The sequence below is a fragment of the Coffea arabica genome, chromosome 1c (genome assembly GCF_036785885.1).
Source record: "Coffea arabica cultivar ET-39 chromosome 1c, Coffea Arabica ET-39 HiFi, whole genome shotgun sequence".
Taxonomy (NCBI): Eukaryota; Viridiplantae; Streptophyta; class Magnoliopsida; order Gentianales; family Rubiaceae; genus Coffea; species Coffea arabica.
In genome coordinates, this window is record NC_092310.1 from 43,690,425 (window position 1) to 43,706,331 (window position 15,907).

A 15,907-nucleotide genomic window follows, 5' to 3' on the forward strand; every position below is an offset into this window, starting at 1 on the left:
AGCACAATACGAGAAAATTTGGGAGTATTGTGTTGAGATAAAGAAGATGCATGAAGGGAGTACAATGGAGATAATGTTTACTCCATTTAAAGGATTAGGGGGTAATCCTAAATTCATGAGATTGTGCTACTGTTTAGAACTACTGAAGAAGGGATTCAAGGATGACTATAGGCCAATAATAGGCCTGGATGGTTGCCATCTAAAATGAATTTATAGAGGACAGTTACTAACTGCTATTGCTGCAGATCCGAATAATGGATGGTGGTCCATTGCTTGGGTAGTTGTGGAAAGAGAAGCAACTGAGCAGTGGGCTTGGTTTCTCAAATATCTAAGTGAGGACTTGGAAATCGAAAATCAGTGCCACTATACCTTTATATCAGATCAGCAAAAGGTGTGATATTAACAATATATGAAACTTTCAAAGTCAAAATTCCTTTCAAATATGGTAGAAGCTAATAGCCTATCATGATTCCATTGAAGGGGCTAGACAGGGCACTTACTGAAGTTCTACCGGGATGTGAGCACAGGTATTTTGTTATCCTTTCAAACATATACATTTTTATCAAGCTTTTTTGCATTATAATTTTTTAACTGTTTAATAACAACTTAAATGACTTTGTGAGGATAGGTACTGTGTCCAACATATGTATCGCAATTTCAAGAAAAAGCATCCTAGTTTAGCTCTTAAAGACAGGTTATGGAATATAGCATGTTGCACAACAGTGAAAATATACAGCAAAGCTATGGATAAAATTCAAACTTTTGATAAGGATGCATATGAATGGGTCAAGAAAGCTCCTCATCCTCGACATTAGTGCAAGGCATACTTTCCAACTCACGTCAAGAGTGATATGATAGTGAACAACTTATGCAAGTCCTTCAATGCTCATATTGAAGATAAAAGGGACCAACCTATCATCACAATGTTGGAACTGATAAGGGAATATCTTATGTATAGGATCCAAAGAAGACCAGCTGCAATGGGGAAATACAAGGGCTCCACTGGACCTTTAATTAATGAAATTGTTGAGACTAGGGTCAAACATTCAAGTCAGTGGATGCCCATTTGGAATGCACTGCATTGCTATCAAGTCAAGGGTCCAAGAGAGGCCCAATTTGCAGTAGATATGCAAATAAATAAATATATATATATATATATTGTACTTGCAGATTATGGGAGGTTAGTGGAATTCCATATTATCATGCAATTGCTGCTATCTTGATGCGAGAAGAGAATCCTTACAATTATCTGGATCATTCTTATAGCAGAGGCCTCTTCTTCAAGATTTATGAGAATGTTTTGCAGCCAATTAGTGGCGAGAATCATTGGCCCCCATCCACCATGCCTATGTTGGATCCGCCAACATCAGTTACTCAACCAAATAGGCCTAGAAAGGCCAAGAGAAGGGATGTGACTGAGGGGAGAGATCATGGTAGAAGATTGAGAAGGAGGATTGTCATTCATTGTAGAAAATGTGGTGAGGTTGGCCATAACACAGCTACGTGCAAGAAACCTCCCAATGAAGAAATCAACAAGGTTGTAATAGGTCATCTGAGGCTCAACCTAGTAATCAGCAAAGGCAGCAACCAGCAGAAAAAGGAAGGACAGTAGTAAGTGCATTAAGTTGTTAATTTTTCATAATTCTCTATCTGTCATGTACTTACACATATCGGTTGACAATCTCATAGGAATCACCAACCAAACCAGTCTTCTCAAAATTTGCAACAACAAACTCAACAAGCTAACGATGAAGTTGGACAGCAACATCCACAACAGGGCCAACAACAACATCATTCACAGCGAAAACAATTTAGAAAAAACTTAGCTACAAAGCTGCTTGCCGATGCAGAAAAAGGAACCATCAATGCTAACTATGCTTATTTGGATAAAGAACTCCCATTCACAGTTGGCAACTGGATGGGGAGATGGAGTGGAAGAGGCGGGGGCAGAGGAAGACAAGGTGAAAGAGGAATGGGAAAAGGAACAACCACTAGAAGAGGAACTCAGCCATGATAGACCAAACTTTTTGACAAACTCTTTTTGTCTTATGCTGTGTAAACTAATGGTAACAATTCATTACCATATCAAAACATGTTTTGTGTCTAGTAGTTCTTCTTTGTTTTTTTTTTGTGTCTAGTAGTTCTGTGTTGGTAACATATTGATCCTGCTTTGTATTATAGCCAACTTGTGATGCTCTTAAATGTAGAGAAATTCCTAATTTTATGATAAAATTTAAAATTTTTATAGCTTGGTTTTGAATTACTTCATAAATGTAGTACGCAAGTGATTAATATGATATAACATGGCTTTATCTACTCCTTCGTATTGCACCATTATTATGACTTTTTCTAACTACAATACAAAACAATTCATTGAGTCAAATAAATAAACTACAACACTTTTATTTAATAAAAAGAGATAGCCAGATATTTCATTGGGACAACCACAAACACAAATTTCATTACAAACTTTGCGGATACATCATACAATTATAAATAAAAAATTTGCATTAAAAGGAACAATTTGGAACATCTTTTTCCCCTACAACCTTCAACTTGCTAAGGGCCAGGTGTTTGTAAGCACCTTCTATTTGCCGAAAACTGACAAGGTTTCCATTTTTTGGCCCCAACTCATCAAAATTTTAAAAAAATCAATATCCATGTTAAGAAAAGCAATCTCACCAGTAACTTATTAACCCATTTCTTATAATGAATTTCTTTCTCCCATTCTTTAACTTTTTCCTTCAATTTTGTTACCTTTCTTTCATTTCTTCTTGTTATTTCTTCATATTCATCTCTGTCCTTTTCAGTTGCATTCATCTTTCGAAGAAGGCCAGGTATAATTTCCGTCTACCGTCGGCACATCTCCTTATCGATCCATGCCCAATATTCGCAGCAACCTTTCGTGCACATAGCAAACCTTCGCCTAGGTTTTTTTGAAGTCCACAAAGTAATCACCATAGTCTCTTTGTCACATTTGCACACTGGTAGAGGGGAACTATTCATTCTTCGCATTTTCAGCTCCAACTTTGGCTGGAATGGAGATTTTTCTTGCTCTAACATAAGGTAAGGGAAGAAGTTATCCTTTTACTCTCTCTTTGCTTGGTAAACCCTCCTTTGGAGACTATAATGCCCTTAATATTTGGTCGTGCATCTCACGAGATACTACTTCCCGTCAATTTTAACTGTTGGGTTTGATAGAAGGGTTACAAATATGCTGTTTATATATCGAGGGCCAAAACTTTACTGTTAATTATTGGAAGGCTGAAACTTTATCTGGAAAAGAGTTGGAGAGACATTGGGATTTTTTTCCCCGACTATTAACTACTCTTGCTTTTGATATTAACTTTGTTACCTACTCTACAATTTGTCTTCCCAGTTCCAGTCGCAACATCTTGTTCTTCTCAGAAGAAAAAATATTGAGGAATACAAAGCATCTACTAATACATGGCTACTAAGCAAAGAGGAAATAAGAGATCGCTCAACCCGACCCTCAATCATCATACCTAGAAGCCTCCATATTATTGGAAACTTTTCAAAATTTGTATGATGTACATACATGTATTTAATGTATATTCATGTTTTTTGGTACATGTATAGTATTGTGAATGTTTCTATTATGTACATTCATTTATGAATGTATTCATGTATATGTGAATTCTTGAATGAAATGATAGATTCATGTTTTGATCTTAAGATCATGAGATGCATGAATTAAAGTGCATGAATTTGTACACAATACTTTCAATCTATTCATATAAGTATTTAATGAGTTTTTTTGTTTCTCAAACAATCTTCCTATATAAAGAGGTCAAGTAGAGAGTGGTTTACTGCAAAAAATCACTTTCCTACTATTGTATACTCTCTCAAAAGCACTCCTTAGTTCAAAAGGGTTTGTCTTACTTTGTGCAAGAGTGTAAGACAAACAAATTTCACCTTATCCTAAAGGATATTTGTCTAAGGTTATTGCACGTTATATCGGACAAATAAAGTCTAAAGAAAAGTGATATCTATCACGATTTGAAGTCAATTCTTGTCACCATATTTGCCAGTCCTTTGCAATTTACCTAACAATCTTTAAGATTTAATTGATACTCGACAATGGTTGGTACCCTGAAAGAGTTGGCATCCAACATTATCAAGCTTAAGAGGTTTGATGGAGGAAATTTCATTCGTTGGAAAAAATGTGTTCGTTTCCTTCTCACTACACTCAAAGTGGTCTATGTTTTGACTACACCAAAATCATTGATCAATCCCGAGGAAAAAACTCTTGAAGACATCCGAAAACGTCAGGAATGGGAGAACGACGATGAAATATGCCGTGGTCACATCCTCAATACCATGAGTGACAGCCTGTTTGATGTCTACCATTCAATTACTACAGCTAAGGAACTTTGGGATCGTTTGGAGTCCAAGTACATGCAAGAAGATGCTACAAGTAAGAAGTTTCTTATCTCATCTTTTAATAATTATAAAATGGTAAATAGTAAGTCTGTTATGGAGCAAGTTAGTGAGATTGAAAGGTTTATTAATCACTTCACACAACACAATCTACACATGGATGAAGCCATTATTGTTTGCTCTATAATAGATAAGTGACCACCTTCATGGAAAGATTTCAAGAAAGACATCAAACATAAGAAAGAGGATATCTCTCTTGAGGTTCTTGCTAAATCTCTTCGAGTAGAAGAGAAAATTCGCATGCAAGAAAAGAAGGATACTCAAATCCTTGATGAGAACAAAGATTTTACTTCAAAAGTGCATGTGATTGAAGAGAGACAAACTGAAAAGTCTCAAGGATGTAAGAAGGGCCAACAACCTAAGAATCAATCTAAGAAAAGAAAGAAAGGACAATGCTTCTATTGCAAGAAAGAAGGACATTACAAGTCCGAGTGCAAGATTCTTCAAAACAAGAAGAAAAAACAAGAGTCTTCCCAAAACACAAGCAAAAATCTTGTGGCAATGATCTCTGAAATCAATATGATTGAAGATGATTTTGCTTGGTGGGTTGATTCTGGAGCTACGTGACACGTGTGTAACAATAGAACGTTCTTCAAATCCATAAAACCGGTGGATGAAAGCATCGTTGTTTACATGAAAATTCTGCTACAATTTTTGTTCAAGACATTGGAGAAGTAGAATTAAAATTTACTTCCGGCAATGTTGTAACCTTGACAAATGTGTTTTATGTACCGGAAGTTAGGAAGAACTTGGTGTCGGCTAGTTTGTTAATAAATTTGACTTTAGACTTGTGTTTGAAACTGACAAATTTATTTTGTCTAAATGTGGTATGTTTGTAGACAAGGGTTATCTTTGCAATGGAATGTTTAAACTGAATGTACTTGCTATTAGAAATTATAAGAATGATATTGTTTCTACGTATTTGGTTGAATCTTCTTTTGAATTGTAGCATAATAGGATTGGCCATGTTAATTACAAAAGAATGCATGAAATGATGAGACTTGATTTACTGCCATATTGTGATAAGATTGAAGGAAAATACAAAACATGCATGCTAACGAAAATCACAAGAAATTCATTTTCTAAAGTTGAAAGATCATCTACAATCTTGGATCTTATTCATAGTGATATATGTGATTTGCATGATACTCTTATTTTGGGTGGTAAAAATTATTTTGTGACTTTTATTGATGATTATAGAAGATACTGTCATGTTTTCTTGTTACACTCAAAAGGTGAAACATTGCAAAAATTTAAAACATACAAATCAGAAGTTGAATTTCGTTGTGAATCCTTTATCAAATGTCTAAGGATAGATAGAGGTGGATTTTTTATGATATTACCTATTTTAAGTTTGTTGGAATAAAACATGAGGTGACTGCTCCTTATACACCACAGCAAAATGGTGCAGCCGAGAGGAAAATCGTGTATTGATAGAAATAGTTAATGCACTTTTGTCAAAATCTGGACTAAGTCAAGAATTTTGGGGTGAAACCTTGTTAACGGCTAGTCATATCCTAAATAGAGTTCCTAATAAAAGGAGTTCTATACCTCTTATGAATTGTGAAATAAAAGGAAGCCCAACCTAAACTATTTGAAAGTTTGGGGTTGTAGGGCTGTTGTAAAACTCCCCAAATCTAAAAAAGGAAATTGAAAGAAAGAGGTATGGATTGTATATTCTTAGAATATGTACAAAATAGCAAATCATGTAGGTTCATGGTAATTAAATCTAATGATTCAATTTCGGTTAATACCATAATAGAATCTAGAGATGTTATTCCAAAACCAAGTGAATTGACAAAAGATGGTGAAAATAAAACCATTGAATTGAGAAGGAGCAAAAGAGCTAGAAAGTCAAAGGACTTCGGTTCGGACTTTTATATGTATCTAGTTGAAGGAACTAGAGATGCAGTGAGCAACCAAATTTCATATTGCTTCAATACTGAAACTGATCCCAAAACCTATGAAGAAACAATGAACTCACAAGATGCTCCCTTTCGAAAGGAAGCTATTAATGATGAGATGGACTCAATCATGGGTAATAAAACCTGAAAATTAGTAAACTTACCACCTGATTCAAAACCAATTGGTTGTAAGTGGATCTTCAAGAAGAAAATGAAGATCGATGGAACTATTGATAAGTTCAAGACCAGGTTGGTTGTCAAAGGGTTCACACAAAAGTATGGTGTGGACTATTTTGACACATATTCTCCAGTAGCTAGAATTGTTACAATCAGAGTGCTACTTGCTGTAGCTTCTATCCAAAATCTAGTCATTCACTAAATGGATGTTAAGACAGCATTCTTGAATGGTGATTTGGATGAAAAAATATATATGAAGCAACCCGAAGGGTTTGTGATATCTGGTCAAGAGCATAAGGTATGTAAACTTGTAAAGTTTTTATATGGACTAAAGCAAGCACCGAAGCAATGGCATCAGAAATTTGATCAAGTTATTCTTACCAGTGGATTCAAAATAAATGAATCTGGTAAATGCATTTATAGCAAGTTTAGTGATGACAAAGGTGTCATAATTTGTTTATATGTTGATGACATGTTAATTTTTGGGACTGACTTGAAACAAGTTGAAGTCACAAAAACCTTGCTTTCAAGCAAATTTGACATGAAAGACATGGGTGAGGCAGATGTTATTTCTGGTATAAGAATTTTCAAACATGATAACAATATAATATTGTCTCAATCACATTATATTGAAAAGATTATTAACAAATTCAATCAAAGTGATTGTATTCCAGTCTCAACACCATTGGACCCTAAAATAAACTTTGTGAAAAATGAGGGCGATCCAAAATATCAAATGGAATATGCCAAAATTATAGGGCGCTTAATGTATGCAATGACTTGTATTAGATCTGATATTGCATATGCAATTGGTATATTGAATAGATATACAAATAACCCTAATAGGTTACATTGGCAAGGTATAACCAGAATTTTAAAGTATTTAAAGGCCACTAAGAACTATGGTATATGTTATACCAGTTATCCTTCAGTTTTAGAAGGATTTTCAGATGTTAGTTGGATCACCAATAAAGATGATCACTCGTCGACAAGTGGTTGGATCTTTGTGCTTGGTGGAGGTGTAATTTCTTAGGGCTCTAAGAAACAGACTTGTATCACCAATTCAACAATGGTAGCAGAGTTTGTAGCACTTGTTTCGGCTTGTAAAAAAACTGAATGGCTTGTAATTTACTTTGTGGTATACCATTGTAGCCAACACTTTTGTCGTCTATTCTAATCCATTGTGATAGTGCAGCTACACTTGCTAAAGCATATAATCAAGTGTATAATGGTAAGTCAAGACATATCGATTTAAGACATAGTTATGTCAAAGATTTGATCACAAATGGAGTCATATCAATTGATTTTGTGAGATCAAATAAAAATTTGAGTGATCCTTTGACAAAAGGATTATCAAGGAATTTGGTGTCAAGGACATCAAAGGGGATGGGTTTAAAGTCCAAAATTCTTGATCACTAATGGTGGAACCTCAATTCAATGCTAGATACAACGTCTAGTCTTGAATTCAATGAGTAAAAGTACACCATTCTAGTGGTTGGTGCACTATGTGAAGTTTAGACATCCCAATGTTGAATAGTGCATATTATTCTTGCCAGTGCAAATGTAAGAGTGAGTCATTGGACTCTTAACGGATTTTAAAAGTTCTGTCTATGGCGGGGGCACTAAGATGTCGCCTATATGAATATTGGTTTTCGGCAAACCACAAAGTTAAGAACTTTACTTTGTAACATTCATGAAAGGATAGTGATACAAGGCCGTAAAATGTATCGTTGAAGAACTTATGGTTGTGCATTGCTCAATGTGTGATGTGTTTATGAGGTTGGTCCAATGTTCAAGTGGTTCAAAGCTTATCTACCATCTTGAAGGATTGATTTCAAAGAACCTTCACTAAGATAGTGGCTTAATCGAAAGACACCATTATTTATGCATACGAATGTCAGATTATTCAGTGACTTTTTAGAAATCCATTTTCTAAATTTTGAAAATAATGGGGGATTGTTGGAAACTTTTCAAAATTTGTATGATGTACATACATGTATTTAATGAATATTCATGTTTTTTGGTATATGTATAGTATTGTGAATGTTTCTGTTATGTACATTCATTTATGAATGTGTTCATGTATATGAAAATCCTTGAATGAAAGGATAGATTCATGTTTTGATCTTAAGATCATGAGATGCATAAATTAAAGTGCATGAATTTGTACACAATATTTTGAATCTATTCATATAAGTATTTAATGAGTTCTTTTGTTTCTCAAACAATCTTCCTATATAAAGAGGTCAAGTAGAGAGTGGTTTGCTGCAGAAAATCACTTTCTTACTATTGTATACTCTCTCAAAAGCACTCCTTAGTTCAAAAGGGTTTGTCTTGCTTTGTGCAAGAGTGTAAGACAAACAAACTTCATTTTATCCTAAAGGATATTTGTCCAAGATTATTACACGTTATACCGGACAAATAAAGTTTAAAGAAAAGTGATATATATCACGATTTGCAATCAATTCTTGTCACCATATTTGCCAGTCCTTTGCAATTTACTTAACATACATTTCTTCAAAGTCGTGCTTTCTTCTGCGGACCAAGGCATAGTAAGTAGCTATTACTAGTGTAACAGTACTAAATATTGGCACTTTATATTGTTTCAATGATGTGAACTTGTGGATTATAGCCATTTCTGTTGCTGATGATTCAAAATTCAGAGAATGCCAACTGCATTTATGAGAGATTATAGAGAGAGTTTGGAGCAGGTTGTGCTTTTGAAGGTTTCAAGTGGAGCTTCGTGGCCAATAGAATTGATCCAAATTGAATTTGGCACTTGGTTGGACAAAGGGTGGAAGGATTTTGTTGAGTATTATTCCATTAGAGAATGCCATTTCTTGGTGTTCAAATACAGTGGGGGTTCCCAGTTCCAAGTTATCATATTCAATCCATCTACTTCAGAAATTGAATATCCTCTCGAAGCCCCTGAGGACCACGGTAAGCATGATTATTAGAACCAGCCGCCATTGAGGAGAAGGACCATGTTTCAGAAATCTGATGGAAGTTGAATCTGATGATGATTCCTTTGAAATCTTGGGGGAAGTTCCAGCATGCCACACCAAATAGGGGCGAAAATCAGCTCAGATTCATGAGAAACAAGGTTCTGATCGCAGAAAAAATGAGAATGTTGAAAAGTTGGATGTAGATGTCAATCCACCTCAAAAGATGATCAAAAGTAATTTTCTCCAATGAACTATTTTTATTCTTCTTTGCGTGACCATGTACTAATAAATCAGTTTGATTGATGTTAATCTAGAGGTTAACTTGCTTGATTTGTCTGCAGAAGAAAGTTATGAAGGAGTGCCCAGTACTCCTCAATTTGCAATTGCCAAAAGTGAAAACAGTGATTGATAAAAACAAGTTTATACATTACCAAAGAGCAAAAACTTTCACGTTTGAGAATCCATTCTTCATAAGTTTCATGTAACTATCTTCTTTTATCTAACTTTCGTGCATTAACACCTCTAGTGATTTGTCTAATCAATGGCTACCTTATTTAGTTAATGCTGCTACTTATAGATCGTTCTTTGTTTCGTAGTTCTTTTCATAGGTCATTGCCAAGAAATATCTCAAGGAATGCAAGCATTGGGATATGGAGCTTGTGTCTCAGAGGGGAAGAAAATATGGCCTATCATATGTTATATTTATACAAGAAGAGCGAAAATTAAGGAAGTTGGGAGGAATTTATGCTGGATAACAACCAGTGTAATTGACACCGTTTTGTACTTGCATTAGTTGTAAGTAACTACGAACAGGGATCATCTTTGAATGGCAACATTAGTATTGCAACTAGTCACATTAGATCCTGGGGTCCTATTGTATTGCTAAAGTTTTTAAATTGATTGCATTGTTTTGCAGTGGTTTTGTGCTTGAAATCAAGTAATTATGCTTTTGTGGTGTAATGTTTCAGTAAGAATGGAAATCAAAGAAGTAAAACATATACAGAGAGCAATGTTATAGTGTGCATTTGAAAGTGTTTCATATAGCTCCATTGAGATTCATTGGATGGAAAAACATTTTAAGCATCATCATCTCCATTACTTATTGCAGAGTGGAGCAACTTAGGACAATCCTTTTAACACTACTTGCTTTACTGCAAGAGCTTAACGCATTCAAGGTTCCGGTCATGGACTGATCAATGAAATTGCCTGCTAGAACATAGTTAAATTGTGTTTCTTTGGTGTTAATGTGTTGGTTATGCAAAGTTTTCACAGTTGATAAGGGATACAATTAAGCTAGTCGGTAACCCATGTTGAATGAAACATAATATTCAGATTCATTTCTCCCAAAAAAAAAACCTTTATAGATTTCCAGAGTGAATTTTCTCTTTGTTTTGCAATCTTAAGCCCTTACATCTCAATTCTGCAGCTAATTGCTTGTGGATTGTGCTTCAGTTATTGTTTATTGTGGTAGGTAAACAATAATCTTATTATTACTCTGTCAATTAATCTTTTTCAAACTTTGAAAATAACCAAAACTTTGCTCAATTATGAACTCTACTAGGACATGGACAAAGCCAACCCCAACAAAAAGTATTCAAAATTTTCTCAAATGCCAATGCACAAATAATAATCAAACAAAGACAAAAACAGCTTTCAATTTGGCCGTTAGAAACATGCATAGAGCTTTTACTAATTTTGTCCAACTCTTAAACTTCTTCACCCCTTATATTTTATTTGCACTTTCAGCTTTCTCTGCTAATGCTGCCTGCAAGGTATACACTTTTTATTTCTCTTAAGCTACTACACACAGAGACAAAGGTTGATTCTTCACCTCCTTCCTTAGCAAGGTATACAAATTAGTAATGTTACTAGATTCTGTTCTATTTTTCATAAAAAAAAAATTCTGTTCTATTTTATTTTTTCTCAAGTAGCTGTGGACAAATTGATATGATAATTTTGTTTCTTGATAAATCAGAAAGAAGGAAAAGAAGAAATCATGCTAAAGTACGAATGCTAATTCGAGTATTTATGTGGTAAACTTTTTTGTTAAACCACAATGACTTAGGAGCTTTATTTAAATCAACAATCAGACCTATATTTGACTAGGATATCACTTGAATTTAGGAACCTCACAACTTGGTACTAATTTACACACACATTCTTTTGCCTTTTTTATACTTTCAACCTTCTTTCCATTGTTCTTCTTCTATAAGAGGGAAATCTTGGTCTTAACCCAAGGTCTCCTTTGCTCTTCCTCTATTTTTTGTTTTGTGTTTAATAAGTTTCTCTTATGGTATTTTTGTAACATCCCCACTTCTGTTTAGGGTGAATCCTAAAGTATCAGTGGAACGCCTGCCCAACTCTCGTTAGGACTCACGCACTCATTCAAGTTTAATAAAGGATTACAAATCAACCATTGACTTAATTAAGAAATATTTCGAATATACAAGTCCAAAACTCCCAAGTAAACCATAATGATTACAAACCACAACACCCAAGTATAACAAAATTTACACTTTAGAATATCCAATAACGTACAAAAGGTATATTAGTTTCAACCAAAAGTTGCTAGTCTAGAACCTCCAATTTCCACCTCCAAAGCCTATTAAGAAAAACAAACTTAAAGGGATGAGCTAATACTCAGTGAGACCAAGAAAGCAAGCAAGCAAACACGTAGGACCAATTAATCAAATAGCATGTTTGAAAGCATCTTTAACATGAACTTTCATTTAAATGCACAAGTAGGAAATAAACATACAAGGAAGGATACGGGAGCTCTCAGGAGCTATTTCCACGTCTTGACCGATTCAAACCATTTGGGGTTGACTCTCCGACAACTCAAGTAGAAACATGACCGTAGTGCTCCACTTACTTCCTCCATTCAACATAACACCCTTTCGGATCTGAAACCAAATACGCATGAGGTGGCGATACTATTCGAGTATGCCAAGCGAGATCTCAAAATATCAAATTAAAAAAATTTTCAAGGTTCACCAAGCTTCTCGACCAAGCCCTTATCGGCTCGAGTTACAAGGTTAACCAATGGGTTAGGGCATCTCCACAAGTATAAGTGGTCAATGAGATATCGCTCCAATCGACTTAAAATTGTTTATTCCTTTGAGTCAGTATGAAAGGCTCCTACAAACTGAATAGGGTGTGGTACATGCTTCCGCTCAGAGAATCGATCATAGCACTGAGTCTGTATGAGAGACACCTCCCACCCGAATAGGGTGTGGTGCATGCTTCCGCTCAATGCTCACGAGTTAACATGTTCATGTACAAATGCAAGTCATATATATTCATTTAACAAGTATCATGTAATCAGGAGAGAGAGAGGATGAGGGCGGTAAAGTACACCCTCCCCTCAGCAAATGCATGTATCATATAGCACTTGTACAAATAGCGATTCAATCATAATAACATTGAACATGCACTTGACACTCACCAAAATTCAAGAAAAAACAAGAGCAAAGAGAGAAGTCAGATGAGCTCTTCGGCGTCCTCGTGACCACGTGAGACATGCACAATCATGATTATCTAGATACTCAACAAAGGTTATAAAGAAAACATTTTCTTGTTACCCACACTCAAGGTCACAAGTCGAGTCAAGTTAAAGGAGTTTTTTTCGCTAAATTATTGAAATAATGCTCAAAGAGAATTCAAATGGTGTTTTTTGATTCAAGTCGTGATAAGAAATCTCAATTCCAAAAGAAAGTACCATATTTACTTTCGACACGAAAATCGAGAAAAAGGTAGATGGTTTCCATCCCCCAAAACTTTTAATCTCATGTCCAAAAGTTAGAATATAAAGAACGTTCACATTTTCCAAACTAATGGGTCAAAACTCATCCAAGACTCCACTCATTTTCATGGTAAATGTCAAAGCTAAAGGTTCCAAGTTTCGAGTATAAAACTAATGAAAATTTTCAAGAATTACTCCAGTTAAACGCTCCATTTTTATGGTTCAAACTCATGGAAATCGACGGCATAAGACTAGGGATTGAAGTCCATTTCTTAAGTATGAAAAGATGTGTCGTTAACCAAGGAAGTTAAACAATCAAGAAAACGTATCAAGAGAGGTTTAAATCCTTTGGAATCTTAGATTCAAAATGAAGGTTTAAAGTTCAAAAAGACCTTGTATCCAACCATGAAACTAAACTTAAAACGGACCGACAATCTCAAAGGAAGGTTGAAAGTGCTTAAAAGAGTCCTTTGTTTGAAATCAGAAAATTTCCAGTTTGGTGCGCACTACTTGGAAAAATCATATCTTGAGTTTCGTAAGTCCAAAAATTGGAAGCTTTATACCGTTAGAAACTAGACTTGATGCACTAAAACTCTTTAGAAGACACTTTTTCTCAAACTTCAATTCGAAATCATTCAAATTTTAGTTCAAAATCACCGTTCCAGACAGGACAGAGCAAAACAGACTTGCAATTTTAGTAAACTTTGAAAATTCAGCAAAATTTGTCAAAATGAAATCAACCCTTGAAATTTATACCACACAGAATTCCAAATCTAGTTTCAAATGCAACAAACGGAACTCAATTCGGACCTTTCTACACCAAGATACAATAGAACAGATTTTCAAAATCTGATCATAACTGAAGCTACACAACTCAAAATTTAGCGTGGTTTACGGCGTCGAAAACTAGGTTCAAAAGGTTACAATTCACTAGAAGGAACTGTCTTAAAATTTGTTTTGCAAGATCGGCGAAATCAAGCTACAAACTGCAGCTAGGTTGGTTTCTCGGATGAAAACAATGAGGAAAATCAGTTATCATTGCCGGTTCACTACGGTTCATAGGAAACGAATTAGGAGGTGCATTTTATATCGTTAGAAAGCCTCGGAGTCTAGTTTCTGATGCCACAAATGGCACTTGATTTCAACTCCCATACAAAAAGTTATGACCCAAAACGTGAACACTGGTCGGAGCTCCTGGTCAGAAAATTTTCCAGATTTCTTCTTCACTTAATACTTTAACTCAACCAATTGTAAAGCTTTTTGGGAGATATTTAACACATATAAACACCAACATATATCAAGCATTATAGCACCCAAATAATAACAAAATTCGAAATTAACATGAGAGATTCAACCAGCCAAAAATTCGGACAAGGTTCTCTACCTAGTGTCAAGGTTCTTGTGAACCCATTAACAACCCAAAGACTAACTAGATAAACTAACTAACTACTATAAGTTGAGAGGGAAAAGATGAGAACTTGGAGGGTTACCTTGCTTCCAAGAATGAAGACCAACCACTAGTGTATAAGCTCTTGAACCACCAAAGTTCCTTCCTCCTTCAAGCCACCCTTCAAGCTTGTATGAAGAACCAAGAAAAGAAGCAAATTTGGAGAGTCTTCTTGGAGGAAAATGGAAGACAAGGGAGCTGAAATTTTTGGTAGGAAATGAGGGAGGGGGAGTCGGCCAAGGGAGAGAGAAGGAAGAAAGGTTTTGGGTGGTAGTTGGGTGATTTGATGGTGTGAAAGAAAGATTGATTTGTTCCCTAAAGTCAACAATTGAATAGTGAGTAATTAGTGCTCCTAATTGAGCTTAATTTATCTCACTCACATCTAATCCCTCAATTAACTATTTTTAGTCTACTATTGATCATCCTTAATTCTCCAAGATTATTGCACCTTAGGACCGAATTTTGCCTCGAAAAATGTGAAATCGCTCTTTCTTACCAAACGAGCTGCAGAAAAATTAATTTTACTAGCGAAACGTTTTAAAACATAAAATGAGACATTGTTCCATGCAAATAAAATTAAAATGAATGAAATAAATTAATCGGGGTAAACGATTAAATAAATGATTAAATGAACCAGTAAAATAAAATAAAAGTAAGTAAAATAAAAAAAAACTCAGGTCCTCACAATTTTAGTGAGAGTTTTTTCTCTTCTTATAGTTATTAGTGAGTTTTTTTCTCTCTCTAGACTATCCTAGTGAGAGTTTTGTGTAGTTTTTTCTTATTTGTCTCATATTTAAGAGTTTTTTCAAATCTACATGTTAGTTCTGAAATTTTTTGTGTCATTAATTTTAAACTTGAACTAGTTGCAAAGCAGATTTGAGGGAATAGACATGGACATATATTTATGAAGCATGTCATGCAATTGATCAAATTTGATGGTTTGTGATTCATAGTCTAAACTTTCTTATTTTGTAACTGTACTAAATCTAACGTTTTTTAAATTAGATATATTTATGACATGTCCTATGTATTTTCTACCATTAATGCAGCTTTCTTTATCAAGCAAATCATGCTAGACGATTTTTAGCTAGTTTATTAATAATATTATCTTCTATTTTATTAAAAAAAGAAAAGGATACCTTTTGAACTCCCGAAAAGATTAGAACTACCCTTAATGTCCACAAAATTTTGAATGATATTTAGTTCACTTTCTATGAAGTCGAATGCATAG

At 34.8% G+C, this 15,907-nt stretch overlaps 1 protein-coding gene across 1 annotated transcript; it reads left to right on the top strand.

The window, feature by feature from the left end:
* Positions 1-9,208: 9,208 nt before the first annotated feature.
* Positions 9,209-9,896, top strand: LOC140005392 (B3 domain-containing protein At1g49475-like). Its single transcript, XM_072046338.1, has 2 exons — positions 9,209-9,482; positions 9,829-9,896. The coding sequence occupies exons 1-2, from the start codon at positions 9,209-9,211 to the stop codon at positions 9,894-9,896; spliced, it is 342 nt and encodes a 113-aa protein (XP_071902439.1).
* The last annotated feature ends 6,011 nt before the right edge of the window (positions 9,897-15,907 follow it).

Excerpts from the sequence above, each read along its gene's own strand:
- LOC140005392 (XM_072046338.1), top strand. The coding sequence starts at position 9,209 with ATGCCAACTGCATTTATGAGAGATTATAGAGAGAGTTTGGAGCAGGTT. Across the intron at positions 9,483-9,828 it reads CGAAGCCCCTGAGGACCACG|AAGAAAGTTATGAAGGAGTG; the intron begins GTAAGCATGATT and ends ATTTGTCTGCAG.